The following is an 18,466-nucleotide window of genomic DNA, read 5'->3' on the forward strand; positions in this document are numbered from 1 at the left end:
CTCTAAAATCCATGGAGCAAAGTTAAGCACTATCTTTCCTCTAATTTCATAGCATATTTGAAGGAGCTTTGTAGGGAATGGAGCAGGACGACAGAGTACCAAGCATGAAAAAGGCTAGGTTCTTGAATTGTTTTTGCCTCATGCTAAGTTATTTGGGGAATGCAGCAGTCATTATTATTCAAGAGTAAAGTGACACTGGAAAACAACATATGTTCTTCAGGTTAACCATTCAGATTTATTTTAAAAAGGAGAAGAGAGTGTTTTTGTTGATTTTAGAGTGAAGGCAATAGGCGTTTCTTTGGCTAATTCATGCAGTCCTTGAGTAAAATTTAAACCTGGGTTACTCTGGTAGGATTTAAAGGAGTAGGACACATGTGAATACAATGATATTAGATATGTGTAATTCTGAATAATAAAATAAAGATTAAGATGGTAATTTTGGTCCCTCAAGTACTGGTATTTAAACTAAAAATCAATCAAGAGAGAAGATTAAGTGGTGTTTCTTTGGTACTAAAAATGTAAAGCTAAGACCAAATTGTTCTATTTTCACAGATTTAAGATATAAAGAATGATATTTAAAGACATTAAAATGGCTATTACATTCTCTTCAGTTTGCAAAGAATCTCCTATGAAGTACACTTAGAAGAAATCCCTGAGTACATTCACTACTGTATTAGTATCTTCCTTCATAAACAAAGAAGAACAATTTGAAAGCTTTGAAATACAGAAACACAATACTTAGCAAAAGCAATATCTGCGTATAAGACTCCTTCCATAGTGCTTGTAAATTTGGCCAAAATATATGTAATAGGAGAAACAAAAGAATCATAAAATTAAAATATGACATTTGGACACATTAACCATTCTTAAGGTAAATCCAAAAACCATTGTCTTATGGTATTTCTGTTTTGCCTTAACCACTCGATATTGTTCTTCACTGTTTCCAGCACTTGCTCCCTAGGTTTTTCTCCTGCTCCAGCATCTGGATACTTTTTGAAAAAACTCTCCATCTAGAAATGAGAGAGAAATAATTAAGAAAGTCATTTTCAGCCCAATTAGTATCCAAGGCTTTTATTTACAAGCTGGATTTGTCTTCTTCTTCCCTGGAAATTCATTATCATTGCACAACACTGAGTTACATGTCTTGGTGCCTCAATTAGACTGAGCCCTTCTCTCAGATTGGCAATCATTACCCATGACTTTTGGACTTTTGGCAGCATGTCACGTCCAGAGAGGCTCTGCCATCTTGGGGAAGGAGAGCAGCACACTAACGGCTGCATGCCCCTCTGTGCTTCCGCTGCTTCTCTATTTTCTGTACATGGTTCCTGGAAAACCCAATGTGTAGAATGAGGGCTTTGCTTAGCCTTTCGCTTCAGGAGCTGGGACTATTTTAATATACTTTCAGCTCCCTTATTAAGGCCTCATAATACCACCTCTGTTAACCTTGGTTCTCTCTTTCTTCTTCCTTCCAAAATCCTCCCCCAAACTCAATCATAGTAATTTCTGTCACTTCCAAAAATAAGAATAATTTTGTTCAGAAGAATGTTAACGTTCCAATACATAATATACAGATAATGAAAATTCATACAACCTCAACTTTCCAACATTAATAAACATTTTTCCCTCTGGGTACTGAGATATTTGAAACTTAAACATCTTTAAATTCCAAAACTATGAATTTTGAAAGGAATCAGATCTTGACTATCTTATTCCAGGTTACATACAAGGAAAGGGGAGACATACTGTCCACACTTTGGTAAGCCAGAAGGTCTCATGCAGCCTTCTAAGCCCCTCACGGCCTCAGTTTTCTCAACTTTTACACTTTGTTACTTGAATTGTTTTCAGTTTAGAAAAAGTAGGTCTACATTTAATTAGATATAAAACTTACTTCTTTCTCCTTGTCTTCTGAGATCTGAATAGAGAAAATGCCATTTCCATTTGGAAAAAAAAAAAAAAAAGGAAAAGAAAAGTTTAATTCTGTTCTTCCTAGACAAGTTTAGAGGGATTTCACTTCATACCTGCCAGAGCTGAAGTTCAGTGTTGAAAGGTTCTGCTATCGTGACAATCCTGCCAAGGTTTCTGTCATTGAGTGTATATCTGAAGAGAAATTTAAGGAAGGAAGAGGGAATATAAGTGCCCAGAACTTTAAATCCTTTCTCTAGATGTAGAAATTTCCTTTTGATTTGTGGGGTTTTAAAAATAGTAATTTTCAAAGTAAGCAAAACAGTAAGTAAACACATTTGATTTAAAATTTCTATTCAGGAAAAATTCTTAATACATCTTTCAACTTTTTTGTAGACAGAGCCACACCACCATCCCAGATGCGGTAGACTGCTGGTTGGATTCTCCCAATCTGTTCTTTTATCGTGCACACATGAGAACCCAGACAGAGATCACATTCCTCCACCTCCCTTAGGGCAAGGTGCAGATGGGCAGCTCAGTTCTTATCAGAAGAACAGGAGCAGAAACGCCACATTCAACCTCTGCTTCCTTGCTTGAGTGAAGGAAAATTGCTTGCCTTTTATTCCCTTCCTCCAAGCTCTAGCCACACCGACAGGATAAGGTCCTAGGCCTCGTGGGGCAGAACCCTTTAACAACTTGGGAGTTCTTGCTTCGGGAGACTAGCATGAGTGAGAAATAATTATGTATGTCCTTTAAGCTGCTGCATTTCTGTGCTTCCCACACAGCAAAGCAACTCTAGTCAACTTTACCCTGATAAATCCTCCATGCATCTTCCCTCAGGCACAGAAATTTGAACATAAGCTAATTATTCTTCTTTCAAAAAGCTTTATGAGCTACTTGCATACTGTATTAGTCTGTATCACCCAATATGATCTATATTAGTCAGGCTACGCAAAGACACTTGAAGCTAAGTGCAAGGATAGGATTTTAGAGATGATACTCTATTCCTGTCCCTCTCATACTTTCTCTCTTATAGAACAAGAATCAGAAATTTCCTTGCAGACCATAATACAAATAATTGCGATTATTGAAAATCTCATTGCAACCAATCATGGTGTGAAAAAAACAACCACAAGAATTATGTATTAGCTTTGAACCACTGGAATGCCAGGGAAGGATAAAAGAAAACATATCACTACATGGAGAGGTAAACAAACATTAGAAGAAATTTTACATTTAAAAATTATCACATAACAAAAGCAGAAGCCATGGAGATAAAAACTAATAAAGTTTGTTTTATGTATTTTTAAATGTTTATACTAAAAAGCTTATAAAATTAAGTAAAAATTCATTCTTTTGTTGTGAAAAGAGCAAATATTTTCACTATACAAAGAACACTTACAAACTGGTAAAAAGGAGAAATATGCCAATGTGAAATTATCAAAGAAATGAATCAGCAGTTTGCAAAAGAAACATAAAGAGAAAATGAACCAGTGGAGGAAAAAACAGGAAATGTTCTTTTTTTTTTTTTTTTTTAAGATTTTATTGATTTATTCAACAGAGAGAGAGAGAGAGAGAGATCACAAGTAGGCAGAGAAGCAGGCAGAGAGAGAGGGGGAAGCAGGCTCCCTGCTGTGCAGAAAGCCCGATGTGGGGCTCGATCCCAGGACCCTGAGATCATGACCTGAGCTGAAGGCAGAGGCTTAACCCACTGAGCCACCCAGGCGCCCCCAAAACAGGAAATGTTCTAATAAGTAACCATGATTTTAATGAACTAGGTCCAGTGCTCACTCTTATCACAGACACCAATGAACTGAAATCCACCATTTCTTTAATCTCTCATGTCTTAACAATCTAATGTAAACAATTTCCCTTTACTTAATGTCATCAGTCATTATCCCAAATATAATCTATATGCTGCTTGTCCTCACCCTTCACAGACTCTGAGATCTCTTCCAACTAGCCTTCTGGAATGAACTCTTTCCAGGGAGTATTTCTTCTCGTTTGGAGAACATTTATTTTCCCACATCCTTCATAGAAACAGGTCAGAAATGGAGTTGATGTGCTCATGCTCCCCACTGTGGATTCCAGACCAGTATTTCTCCACTCTTTTTAAAAACCTCTGTTCCTTCTAGTTATTCCCCCTCACCTAACTTATGATACACTTTAGCACCTGACTCCTAGTTTTCCTCTCTACTCCAAGCTGTGATTTCAAGGCCCATATCGATGATAACTATAGTATCTCAGCTCCTTAGTTTCTTGACATTCTCATTCCCAATGATATTTTCTTTGCTTTGACTGTCAGTTCCCATGATCATGCCTTGTGATCATCAATAAGTACACTGTCTCTAAAATTGTTCATTCATGCACCCTTCATGATAAAATTTACCTTTCAGTTTCCACTGTGACCATTCTCTGACTTCATACGGATTTCCTGCCCATCAACCATCCCTAGCCCTACTCTCCTGGACCACCAGCTCTCCCTTTTCTTGCACTTGTTTCCTTATATAGTTTAGATTCCAGGGTCTACCACTTCCAATAACATTTTTTCCTAAGGCCTAAACTCCCTTATAGTTTAATAACTTGTTTCTAGCAGGAAACACTCTAGCTTTGGATGAAATCAACTGCCCATTTCCTCAGTGTTTGCGTCAAGTGGCTTATCAGTCAAGGGAGGTCACCCAACTTTTTCCAAAATGTTTCAGTATAAATTCATGAATATCAATCTTAGATGGACCCTCCATGTTGACAGTCCTCCTACATTACCCTGGAGAGTTCATTCTCTTAATCCTTGAATTACTTTTTTCAAGTGTTTTCACTCTCTTCCAACCTCCAGACATTCTCCTGCTTCCCTCCTTCTTCAAAAAAGATGACCTTGTCTTCTAATTCACAGAGAAAATACAAGTAACTCCCACATCTTTTAGTTTACAGACATACAAAGATACCTGTTTTTCTTCTGTCGTCTGTGCATTGACTTCAACTTCTCCCCACTTTCTTAAAAATTTTATTTTAGAAAAGAATCTTTTCTGTCTTACATATTAAATCTCTCATTCGTCACTGGCTCTTTCTCATCAGCTTTAAAATAAAGTAAACATATTAAAACTATCTTCCATGGGGGCGCCTGGGTGGCTCAAAGGCCTCAGCCTTTGCCTTCAGCTCAGGTCATGATCCCAGGGTTCTGGGATTGAGCCTCACATTGAGCTCTCTGCTTCATTCCTCCTCTCTTTCTCTGCCTGCCTCTTTGCCTACTTGTGATTTCTGTCAAATAAATAAATAAATAAAAATCTTAAAAAACAAAAAACAAAAAACTATCTTCCACAAAGAAAAAGAAAAGTATTCTCTTCCTTGATCTGGCATCTCTTAATATCCTTTATCTCACCTCTTCATTCATGGTCAAAATTTACAAGATAGTTATCTACATTTCATATCTTCATTTCCTCTCCACTGATTGATTAATTAAATTGCTTCATTTTAGGTTCTGTCACCATCGTTCCACTGAAAAACTCTTTCTAGAGTTACTATGCCAGTAAATCTAATGGACATTTTTCAGTCTTGGATTTACTTAAACCTTAAGTAGCATTTGACAAGAGACTATAACTTCCTTGAAACAGTCTCCAATTCAGCATTTCAAAAGAGACTCAATGGCATCATAAATAGGAAACTGAATTCATTGTTCTCCTTCTCCTTATCATTTCTACAAATCTAGGCATTATCCTTGTCCCCTCACTTCTATTTCTAATTCACCAAGCTCTAAATGTTCTTACTTCTTCATCTTAATTGTTATATCCAGAGTCCAATCTACCACTATCTTTTTCTGGGACTGCACCCCAATAGCTCTCTAACAGCTTTTCTCAAATTCACTCTGGCCCCCATCTAGGTCTGTGCTTTACCACCAGGGCTTTCTTTTCAAAATAAAATCAGTCATTGCACTTTCTTAAAATCTTTTAGTGACTTTGCACTGTTCTTATAGCAACAGCCCAAATCTTAACCTGACCCTGCAAAGGTTGGCCCTTGTCTTTTCTCTTTTCTGATAGAAGGTATTCAGCCAGGAATGTTTCATCTCCTGTTCACCTAAATAACTCCTGCTTTTCCTTTAGAATTCAGCTCAACCATCACTTCCTTAGGGAAGCCCTTAATGTCCAAATGCTCTTGACTTGGCCAGTTTCCCTTTTACACTCTTCCAGTGTGACTAGAACCTCTTCTGTCTGCAGTTATTACAGTTTTAAGTGTACATGCATTTGTGTGATTCCTTAATTAGTATTGGTCTCCATTACCAGATCTTAAGCTCCATGAGGACAGAGATCCAGGTCTGTTTCTACTATTGTATCTCCAATCCCAAGCGTAATGCCTGGTTCATAATAGATGTTATATAATATTTACTGGCTAAAAGGATTATAATTTAAAATGAGATATCAGTTTTTATATACTCAATTAGCAAGGGTATTTCTTTTTTTCTTTCATTTAAATTATGGTTAGTTAACAGTTCAATATTGGTTCAGGTGTAGAATTTCAGTGATTCATCATTTATACATAACACCCAGTGCTCATCATAAGAAGTGCCCTCCTTAATAACCATCACTCATCTATCCTATCCACCTCCTAGCTCCCTCCATCAGCCCTTGGTTTGTTCTCCATAGTTAAGAATCTCTCATGATTTGTTTCCCCCTCTCTCTTTTTCCTTCCTGAATATTCATTGGTTTTGTTACTTAAATTCCACATATGAGTGAAATCATATGGTATTTGTCTTCCTCTGATTTATTTTGCTTAGCATAATATACTCTAGCTCCACCCAGGTCATTGCAAATAGCAAAATTTCATTCTTTTTGACAGCTAAATAGTATTCCATTGTATATATACACCACCTCTTCTTTATCCATTCATCAGCTGATTGGCATTTGGGCTCTCTCTGTAGTCTGTTATTATTGATAATGCTGTTATAGACATCGGGGTGCATGTATTCCTTCAAATGTGTATTTGTATCCTTTTTTGTATTTGTATCCAAATTTTGTATCCTTTGAGTAAATACCTAGTAATGCAATTGCTGGATCATAGGGTAGTTCTATTTTTAGCTTTCTGAGGAACTGTCACACTGTTCTCCAGAGTGGTTGTGCCAGCTTGCATTCTCACCAATAGCTCAAGAGGGTTCCCCTTTCTCTGCATCTTGCCAACACCTGTTTTTTCCTGTGTTGTTAGATTTCAGCCATTCTGACAGGTGTAAGGTGTTATCTCATCATGGTTTTGATTTGTATTTCCTTGATGATGAGTGATGTTGAACACCTTTTCATGTGTGTCTGTTGGCCATCTATATGTCTTCTTGGAAAAAATGTCTATTCATGTCTTCTGCCCATTTCTTAACTGGATTATCTGTTTCTTGAGTGTTGAGTTTGATAAGTTCTTTATAGATTTTGGATATTAGCCCTTCATCAGATGTTATTAAAAATATCTTCTCCCATTCAGTAGACTGCCTTTTAGTTTTGTTGATTGTTTCCTTCACTGTGCAGAAGATTTTTATCTTGCTAAGTCCCAATAGTTCATTTTTGCTTTTGTTTCCCTTGTCCCTGGTAATGTGTCTAGTAAGAAACTGCTGTGGCCAAGGCCAAAGAGCTTGTTGCTTGTATTCTTCTCTAGGGTTTTGATGGTTTCCTATCTCACATATGGGTCTTTCATTAGCAAGGATATTTCTAAAGACAGCCCTGAGTATGAGCAAGGGTTGGAAAAATGGTCAAAGTTAATAGTAAATTTTTTTCTGGGTGGCCATTCTGCAACATTCATCAGACAGTTTGGAACAGTTTTATTATCCAACACACAGAGATTAGTTAAATAAACTAAGATGTATCTACACATTGAAATATGATTGAGCATCAAAAATAACATTGAGGAAGCATCAAAAATAACATTAAAGACATGAAAAGACATCCATAATAAAGTATGATGTAGGGGGAGAAGCAGGTTATAAAACCACATGTATCATATGATTCCATTTCTATAAATAAAGAGCCATAGAAAAATGTCTCAAGGTAAATAGTAGTGTGAAAAGGGTTATTTCTAGGTAGTGGAATCGCAGGTAATTTTTGTATTCCTATTTTTGCTTATCTGTATTTTGTGCAAAAAAAAAAAAATACCTACCCAGTTTATAATAAGAAAATGGGAGATTTAGAAAAAGAATCACACCCAGTTGCTATAATGATATTCTGTAGATTCAAAGAAAGTCTGTTAATTAGAGGTAAGAAAACACTTTTTCTCAGTGACCTCTATAATTCTATAATGTTCTTTTTCTGTTTTGTTCTTCATGACTACAAATTAAAGGATATTTGGGGGAACTAGCAATGAATAGATTGGATAAAGACTGAAACTACCTGTGTAAATACTAAAAATGTAAGAACAAAAGAGTTTAATCCCAATAAACCAATATCATATAAACTGTAGCATTTAAAGGAAAGTATGTTGTATATTTATCATATTAATTACTTTTAGAATTAAAATAAGGATTTATCTTAAACATTAAAAAAATTATATAACAATCATCTTCTTGGACTTAATATTTATATAAGTATTATTATATTATCCAAAAGAAATTATTTCAATGCACATAAAACTTGTAATTAAATTCTTACTAAACTTTTTGTTTATGAGGCAGTCTTTAAGTGGTTTCAGTCATGTCCCATTTACTTAATTTTCAACCGTAGTCATAAATTAAAATCAAACCTTAGCACACTACACTGCTGACTTATTGAGTTCATTCACCTTCACAGTTTCATCTAAGACCTTACTGGAATAAACAAAAGCAAAGACTAACTGCAGATGTATCTTTGGAGGGGCGCCTGGGAGGCTTGGTTGGTTGGGCGACTGCCTTCGGCTCAGGTCATGATCCTGGAGTTCTGGGATGGAGTCCCGAATCAGGCTCCCAACTGCATGGGGAGTCTGCTTCTTTCTCTGACCTTCTCCCCTCTCATGCTCTCTCACTCTCTCTCTCTCTCAAATAAATAAATAAAAATTTTTTAAAAAAGAAGTATCTTTGGAACTTTTTGATGAAGTCTCGAACTAGAAAGGGCATTAGTGGTGTGGCCATCTGTTGTCATAAAACAATCACATGACAAAACCATCTATAAAAAAGCAGCTTATTTATTTTAGGATGACAACAAATTATTCAGGAACCTAGGCAGGAAAATCACTCATTCTGAATTCTGGAAAATATTCAGGAATTTGGAAATATTTGTATAAAGCTTGCTCATTTTTGTTTAATTCATCCTATCCAATTTTAGCAGGGAAATTTTATTTATTCAAACTAACCATAATTAATATCGGGTTTTATTTTTGTGTCCAACATGGGGTTGTAGTATAATTTTATGTTTGAGGCTATGTGAAATAATACGTCATGAGAATTAGATCATTAGACTATGAAGAAATATTAAAAGCCTTGGGTGAGGGTTTTGGAACTAGCATTGGAAATAAATATCAATTTATTATTTTTTTTAATTCAGGATTAGGTCTAATAAATTTATTTTAGGGCCAGATGTTTATGACTTCCATAACAAAATAACACCTGTTATTTCGTTATTAATTATTAAGAAGTACAGCAATGAACTAATTTTTTAAAAGAAAAATGTCTTATTTGAAATAAATCACACCAGAACTATTCAAATAAGCCTTGAAAAGTACTTTATACTTAATAAGCAGTAAGGGAATGGCCATTTTATAATGCAAAATGGAACATTATTTACTTATCTTTTTACAATAATTCAAAAGTAAGCATTCTTCTTCATCTGCATAGACTTCCTGCATCATGTGCTCAAAAAATGAAAGACTTATGGTCTTTTTGATTAAAACAAAATACTCAGTACTTGTCACTAGGCATATATTAAGCAAATGAAAGGTACTAGCTTGCATGACATGAAGCTTTATCTTCAGATAAGAACATGTTCTCAATAGAAAGATTCAGTAATTCTAAGTCATGCATTTCATTGAAACAGTTATAAACAGTTGGACAAAGCAACACACACACACGCGCACGCGCCAGTCAATTTTTGTAGAGATGGATGAGCCGTTACACGCAATCACTGCAAAAACAGAAAAACCAAAACTTCCTCACAAATAGGCAAAAGCAATGTAGAGTATCTTGAAAGTTGAAAGATACAGATACAATCTGGATCTCAGAAGGATGAGAAATGTGTGTGAACCTAATGACAGCCTGGTGAATTGTGGGGTAGAAAAGAGAACAGAAATAAAAGTTATCTTCAGAGTTAGTGTTTCTGATAAGGCGGTCATTATCAATGAGGGAGTGCTGATAGGAAAACAGGAGAGATTAGGAGAGGATAACAGGGCCTGTTTCCCAGTGTGGGAATTACAGACAGTAAAGGTCTTTTTGTCAATGTCTACATGGGATATATAATCTATATTCTATTTTATATTCTGTGAAGAAAATTTTTAGTGGGAATAACCACTAAATTTAGAGGATTAGGACCAAGAATAGCAACATTTCTTCTAAATGGGGCTGAAGGAATGAGAAATTTGGGAAAGCATCTCTTTAGTTTGATTTGTTCCTCTCTTGTCCTTTCTGTTTCCCATTTTAAAATTGCTATTGCCTAGAGAATGTAGGTGCCTTTAATACCTAAAATATAATTATCTGGTCAAGGGAGATAAACATTTTCATCCATATAAGCTCAGTAAGATATAAGGCTCCAGTTTGAACCCAAGTCCAGAAACTCGCTTAGTTTTCATTAAATCTTGAGAATTAAATACATGCCTGGCGTTATACTAGGTGCTAACACAACAGAAAGTTATACTAACCTGTTTTAACCAAACTAAAAATAATGCAATTTAGGCATCTCTCCAGATTTCAGAACTCTGTAGATCAGTTAGAAGAAATAATTTCCAGAAAAGGAATTGGGCCTAAAATTAACTAGTTTATTGCTTCCCTAGAAGGAAAATACAATGATCCTTTACTTCTAGTAATATGCCATTCCAGATATTGTATAGAAAGTACAACAAAGAGAAAAAGAAAGAACTTGTCGATGGTATCAAACAGAGAGAACAATCCATTATCTGATTATCCCACCTGTTGACTAGATATTCCCAGTTGAGCTGAATCCAATTCCAGGCCATATTCCTCCCATAGCTGTTGTATGAGATATATCGGATAACTGTAAACACATCCTGAGTTTTAATAAGGTTTGGGTCCTTGAGCAAATCTAAATATCTAAGAAAACACAAATAGAAAAACAATTCAAAATGTTAACTATTAACTTTTTAAAAATTAACTGAATTTATTGTATACAAGCACTTCACCCACTTACCTATTATCCCCTTGAACTACAGAATTTTTAAAAACCAGTAAATTAAGGGAAAGTATTTATACTTTTATTTTCTAAAGAATAACAGTTACATCTTATTTGTTTTTCCCTAGATTGTAAGAAACAGCCTTCTAAAGCAATTTATATGGTTAGATTAATTAGCTCTAATTATAGTCTAATGCAAAGAAGTCCAAGATAAATTAAGTGACCAAATTGACAGATTTTTATTAACTGTATGCCATGGCTGTACCTAGAGGGAATATCTTGACATACTCTAGACCATTCAACTTCTAGAAACTGCACTTTAGTGATAGTCCTGAATTTTTGTGTAACTTATCACTCATCCTCTAATTCACAAGAGTCTTGGTAAAACATGTAAGCACTTGCTAATTTTCTCATCAGATAATCAGCACAGTGGCATCAAAATAATGGATCAATATGATATTTTATGGAATGACAAAATGATCAAGTTCTTGATAGACTATCTTAGAGCCAAGGGCAGAAGAATGGACATCTACCCTAAAGCAAGATGGTGAAGAAGTATTGCTGGCTTTGTTTCTGGTAATCCTTACAAATTGGTTAATGCATCATAATTTCCTATTTATATTCTGCCTCGTTCATGACCTATACGTTTCTCAAGGATAGATATCATGCCTTATTCATTTTTATTCCCACAGTTTATATACCTACACATAGAAAGGACATCCTATATGTTGGTTAAGTAAATGCAGTAAATAACTCAGAAACCATAACTCGGCAACAAATGAATTAGGGCAGATGCTAGTTGATTTGGGGCATGTGTGTAGTGGCAGAAGATTCATAGATGTGCTTCAAGCAGTCTTTCTGAGTGGAATATAAATATATTTTGTGTGTATGTGTGCATATTGTGGCACATACTCCTTCTCTGATGACAGAAACCAATTTGTTATGGGTTTTGGATCAAGGTCTCCTTGATCCTAGGGAAGTAGGTAGGCTCCTACCCCAGCTGTAGAGTATGATGATGGCCCAAATCAGTCAAAGGAATTCAAGTTCATCCTCTCTGGCAAACGACCAAGAGGTAGACCTAGAGTATAACCCAGAATGATCAAGTGTGATCCAGTTCTGGTTATGAGGGGAAGCGGAAAAAACTCACCTCTAGCATAAAAGACAAAGCCTTGTGAGAAGGAACTCTTTTGTCCTTGCTCTTCTTTCACTAAACATATTTGTGTGAAGACAAACTATTTGGAGCTCTTGAGGTTATGAGACATCCAACATGTTGAGGATGACAGAAAGAAAAACACCCCAGGTCCTGAATCACAATGTTGAACCACTGCTCACAACTAGAAACTGCTGACTCCCAGAGTGTCTTCGTATGAGATTACATTTCTTTATTCCACTCTTACATGGATATTTTGTTTCTTGCTGGGAAAATAAGTTTTAATAGATGTTCTTGGAAACGTATCCTACTTTAATTCACATCTTAAAGTGACCATGACACATAAACCATCAAATGCCACTCATATGAATGAAAAAAAAAAAAAACTTACCTTGACAAAAGAGTAACATTCTTTACCGATGCTAATCCATACAACAGTTTTTCTTTTTCCTGAGCTAATGAAGTTTTCTGGTATTGATCAAGAGTGTAGTTCCATGAAGTCTCATTGCCAGAGTTCTGCATTCCATACCGATATACCAGAAGCCTGAGATTTACAGGAAGCCTAGAAGAAGAAACAATGTTTCAGAGATTTTTATTCTTCATTTCTAAGTTTGAGGTCCTCTAGAAATGAGCACATGAACAGTCACCTTACAGTCCCACTTAGCCACTGCTGAAATAATTGGGTAGCATTGTCCAGGGCTTCTTGATCTCCCATTTTGCACGCAAACCCTAACACAGAGGCACGGAGCAACCTTAAAAACAAACACACACAAAGCGGGGGCTGTGAGCACTTTTTAACATGTTTTAACACATACAAACAAATATTAAATGAAAATTAGTTTTAAAAATGTAAGAAACAACTTTGTAATGTGGCCTCCGTCATCATTCCATCCCAGAAGATCTGCAATGGGCTTCACTTGACTTTGGAAGTATTTCTGAAATAAAAGCACCATGTACAATGAGTAATAATTTACTATTTATCAACAGTTCCTCATTTATTATAATCTATAGCCCCCTGTTGTAATCTTCTTTCCTACTAGTTCAGAGAACTTTGGGCCTCTCCTTAGGAAAGAGATGTTTTCAGTTCTTATCACATGGCAAATTTGCTTCAGTTCTGAAGATAAGAACATCCTGGATCATTCTCTAATGTTTTATAAAATTTTGGGTAAGCTCCTTTTAACCTCTACTTTTTAGTTAACATTTGTAAGAAATGGAGTAACGCCTGACATACTTATTGCACTAAGAAGATTAATCAAGTATTGATGAAATAAAAGTACTGGTAACTAATATATATATGCCGCCTTTGGGTTTACAAAGGATGTTTATTTTATATGACCTATACTATCCTATTGCCGTAGGCAAGGATGGACCGACATTCCTATTGTATGAAGGAAATGAAGACCACAAATATTAAATTGTTTGTCCAGTTATTGTCCAGGAATAAGGAAACAAAATGTTATATATTAGTAAGAATAAATTCATTTTAACATAGATAAATCCATTGAAAATAGGATCTAGTTAGTATTTTATCTATTGTAACAAGACAATATATTGTACTATATTCTTTCTAACACTAAAATATATCGTAAAGTGGTATACTGAACCAGAAATACTGGCACATTTCAAGTTGAAAAAAATAAAGATAGTATCTTTTTGGTTGGACTAGTTGTGTCATTGTACTTTCCTTTAATTTCACTTGGCACATGGATATGCTCTTGTATCTCTCAGAAGCTCCTTGTCTCAGAAATCTCCTTATTCTGCTCACCGCTGCACATTTACTGTCATAAGATATAACATTAACATCACCTCAATCACAGGGTATAGCTCTTTATCATCTTCAAACATGCTAATAATATAGGTTACAGCTGAAATTGCTCTCTGCCATGGTAAAAAGTCTTCTTCCATTCTGAGATACTTGGTCAGGTTTAGAGCCATCTTATAATCTAGAAGTTGAGCTCTAAGGAAGAGAAAAAAAAACATTAATTAAAAACTATAGACTAAAAACAAAACAAAACAAAACAATCCAACCATAGACTAGTACTCATTTGACTAAAAGTACTAATATGGAAATCATAGAATTCAATGTTAATGAGAATCCTTCTATTAAGCAGTTAAGAAAATGATTTATTTGGGGGGACACAATCAAAGAAGTTTGTTCACAATGATGTCTTAGTTCTTTCATATATTCAGTAGTAAAGAGGAAGACAGAACATTAAAAAGTATATTTGAAAAATCGCTGAGGAGAAATTCTGGATAAAACTAAAGCCATTTAGCTATAGTTAATATTGATGGATAGACACAAGCTGATTATAATGTACAAATGTGGGGCACCTTGATGGCTCAGTGGGTTAGGTGTCTGACTCTTGATTTTGGCTCAGGTCATGATCTCAGTGTTGTAGGATCAAGCCCCACATTGGGATCCAGGCTGAGCAAGGAGTCTACTTGAGGTTCTATCTAAATATATAAATAAATAAATCTTTAAAAAATACTTTATAAGAGGGCCACCTGGGTGGCTCAGTGGGTTAAGCCTCTGCCTTCGGCTCAGGTCATGATCTCAGGGTCCTGGGATCGAGCCCTGCATCAGGCTCTCTGCTCATCAGGGAGCCTGCTTTCTCCTCTCTCTGCCTGCCTCTCTGCCTACCTGTGATCTCTCTCTTTGTCAAATAAATAAATAAAATCTTTAAAAAAATTCTTTATAAGAAAATAATGTATATAAATGTGCCATGATAAATATATCTTATTAAAATGACTTACCTTTGATATGAAGAGGAGACATAACAATACTCACGAATTATGAACGCATAAAACATTCCAGTTGAACTAGTTTATCCCCTTAAAACATTTCCTTTTTCATACTTTTTCCCAATATTGACAAATAAAAAATGGATTTTGTTTCTCCACAAAATTTGAAGTTTCTATTGACACTTCAAAGTTTAAAGAATCCAATTTCTTCCTTAAAAGGGATTCTAGAACCTTTTGAAATACTGTTCTCAGAAACCTGTTATGTCTCAAATTTTAGCCTAGGTTTAAAAAAAAACCTGAGATGGGAATTCTGCCTTTTCAAACCCACATTTTGAAAGTTTAAATTAAAGAATAAATTTTGAATTTTTGAATTGGTTATACTGAAGCATTGAATGCTACTATGTTTGAAAGTATTTTGTGAGTGAAGAATGAATTATATCTTGATTTCTCCCCAAGAGTTTGATTAGAGGACGAACTAGTAGTATTGGACAAATAGATAAGAATGAGAATTTTGGCATCGCTTGATTTGTACTAATGAGATATGATACAGTGCTTGTTTTCAGTGCAGAAAGCTGACTTCTATTTTCTCAGGTCCTGATCTTATTTAGAAAGAATTATATTTAGGAGCATGCAGCCTCCCTTAATAAAAGCACTACTAAATAATAATAAGAAATGGAGTGTTTTCTTGAGAATGTTTGTTAAGGAAGAAAAATTATAAAATTTTGTGTTGATATTTGAAACTTGAGAATTTTCTAATTTTAACGATTCTCTATTTTCCCTGGTGGACAGAACAGTTAACTATGTCCAGCTGAAGATTTTAAGGTGTTTATGAAGAATAATTGTTGCTCTAAGGATCAATTTAGCAAAGAGAATAATGAAAGTTTAGGAAAAATGAGCATTTGGTCAGAAACCAGGTGGTCTGTACATTTCAGGTAGGTGAAAAGATTAAGGGAATGGGTCTTGGTTACCAGGGCCAGAAGAATTAGCTAATTAGGTAGCATAAGTAGAAGTAAGAAGGGAATCCAGTTATCCAAAAATCAGAGATTCTGAGGAAATACTGTGTATTCAAATGTTGAAAATCAATATCCTATCCTATTGCCTTATTTTTCCAGCAGGCTTGATAACTATACAATAGTTCCATTTTGGTATCATTTGTTTTCTTTAAGTCTGAGTCATATGGTCAGAACATCAGACTGGGAGTGATTTTTTGCTGGTTATTACAAGGATAACATTTGAGAATTTAGCTGAGATATTTTTCATTTCCCACAAATAATGTTACTCTGTAGCTCCTACTGGTCATATTTGATTCTCCAGAGGAAGAGCAGTATCATTTAGAACTATGATTCTCAAAGTGGAGCATCTATCAACAACACCTGGAAAGTTCATTAAATCACATATTCCCGCCCCCACCCCCCACCCAGAGTTTCTGATTTAGCAGTTTTGGAGTAGGGCCAAAGAATTTGCATTTCTTATAAGCTCCCCTGGGCAGTGTTGATACTGGTGGGACCCCATGTGAAGACCTGGTTTTGAGAACAAAGACATCTATAGTGCCCTTCTCAGATCCCCTTACAGTGCTTGGTTGGCTCACAGCTGCCACCTTCAGAGAAGAGCACTTGGCCAAATACATCCATCTTGCCTAAGAGGTAATGCAATACATCACTCCAGGCCATTAATTCTCTGATTCAGGAAGGCAACAAGCCAGCCTGCTTCCTTCAAGTTAGACCCACTTTATAGCATAATTCATAGCTTTCTAGTGGAATCTGGCAAAGCTAGACTCCATCTGAGACCATATCATGGCTCAGCTTTTTATCCCTGCCCCACCCTCTTTTTCATACTCCCTATGTCATGAGAGTACTCTCTCAATAACCTACATGTACATGAACCTTTTCATATACTGCTTCTAGGGAGCTCAATCTAAGACAGCATTCTTAAGCAACTTTGAGTCTCAAACTCCATTTGTTAAATCCACAGGCATACAGCAGTTCTGAAAGCCAGATATGGTTAAGAATTTTATTTTATTTTATTTTATTTTATTTTAAAGATTTTTGGGGGGTGCCTGGGTGGCTCAGTTGTTTAAGCATCTAATTTTAGCTCAAGTCACGATCCCAGGGTCCTGGGATCAAGTCCCATGTCAGGCTCCCTGCTCAGTGGCGAGTCTGCTTTTCCCCTTCTTTCTGCCCTTCTCCTTTGCTTGTGCTCTTTCTTTCCCTCTCTCTCTCTCAAATGAATAAATAAAATCTTTAAAAAAATTTTTTTTATTTGAGAGAGTGAGTGAGAGAGAGAGCAGGAGTGGGAAGAGGGAGAGGGAGAAGCAGAATCCCCATTGAGCAGGGAGCCTGATAAGGGGCTCCATCCCAGGACTCTCTGATCATGACCTGAGCCAAAGGCAGATGCTTAACCAACTAAGTCATCCAGGCATCTCAATAATTTTCTTTATTTAAAAATCTTCCATCAATCTAGTAAAAGCCCAGGCTGAGGGACTCAAATCATAGAACTGTCCTATTATCTGGAGAAGTTGGAGGCTCTAAGTTAAAGACAGTTCTCACCAGACTCGATGGAAAAAAGGACAAATGGGTCTAATGAGAGAATTTTTGCCCTCCTATCTTGGGCTGAGGCACCCAGGAAGTTTGGGGGAATCATATAACAAAAGGCTTGTCTTGGCTTCCCTGGGTGTGACCTGGAAGTACATTCCAGTCCTCAGAGAAGCCGACTTAAGCGTAGTGTCTTATCTAATGTCGCTCTTCACTGGGACATTAGAAACAGTTTGGAGAAGTGTCTAGGTTGATGCAGCTGACCCCATGTGCTCATTTCCCAGCAAAGTCTTTGGTGGTGTGGAGAATTTCAAAAAATCCCCATTGTGTCTGATTTCTCAGTGTTCACTTGCCAACTAAATTCGTATTTCTGGCTCATAACAGTCTTTTTGCAAAGAACTGGGTCCTTTTGGAGTCTTTCCGATTACCCTACTTCTCCTTTCTCTAAAAGGCAGCGTGAGGATGGGGATGGGGGGGCGGCGGTAGGAGGGTGAAGTTGCTTATCCAGTTCTGTGTTGTGCTCTGGTTACCTCTGCAAACACCTGTAAAATGGTAAAACCAGTGACCCTAGAGGTCTGTAATCTTGGTGTGGCTGATGTTCACTTGGTGGCCTTTATTTGCTAACTCGATTCTCACCTCGGATATCATTGGAGCCACTGCTGTGTGAGGCGGGGCTAAAATTCTGCTTGGATCATTAGCGTTAAGTGGCCTTTTAAGCCATCCTTTCCTCACCTAGAGACTCCTGCTCCCACCCACGGACCTGTTAGCTAGTGCTCTCTGCTTTGCCTTATGTTATTCCTCACCCCTCTCCTGGCTTCACCACACAGTGGGCTACAGAGCACAATCCAAGCTATTGAAAAGGAAAACCC

At 36.3% G+C, this 18,466-nt stretch overlaps 1 protein-coding gene across 1 annotated transcript in view; it reads right to left on the reverse strand.

Annotated features, from left to right (window-relative positions):
- Nucleotides 1-435: 435 nt before the first annotated feature.
- Nucleotides 436-18,466, reverse strand: part of LOC111155319 (glutamyl aminopeptidase) — an 81,965-nt gene continuing 63,934 nt past the window's right edge. The window contains exons 14-20 of the mRNA XM_022515463.1: nucleotides 14,131-14,281; nucleotides 13,186-13,259; nucleotides 12,972-13,076; nucleotides 12,716-12,886; nucleotides 10,955-11,095; nucleotides 2,019-2,097; nucleotides 436-1,010 (exon numbers count right to left, since the gene is read on the reverse strand). Of these exons, the coding sequence (XP_022371171.1) occupies nucleotides 867-1,010; nucleotides 2,019-2,097; nucleotides 10,955-11,095; nucleotides 12,716-12,886; nucleotides 12,972-13,076; nucleotides 13,186-13,259; nucleotides 14,131-14,281 (865 nt within the window). The 3' untranslated portion in view covers nucleotides 436-866. The remainder of the gene's footprint in view (nucleotides 1,011-2,018; nucleotides 2,098-10,954; nucleotides 11,096-12,715; nucleotides 12,887-12,971; nucleotides 13,077-13,185; nucleotides 13,260-14,130; nucleotides 14,282-18,466) is intronic.

Source organism: Enhydra lutris, unplaced genomic scaffold, assembly GCF_002288905.1.
Source record: "Enhydra lutris kenyoni isolate GAN:26980312 unplaced genomic scaffold, ASM228890v2 scaffoldscaffold3, whole genome shotgun sequence".
In the NCBI taxonomy this organism is placed as follows: Eukaryota; Metazoa; Chordata; class Mammalia; order Carnivora; family Mustelidae; genus Enhydra; species Enhydra lutris.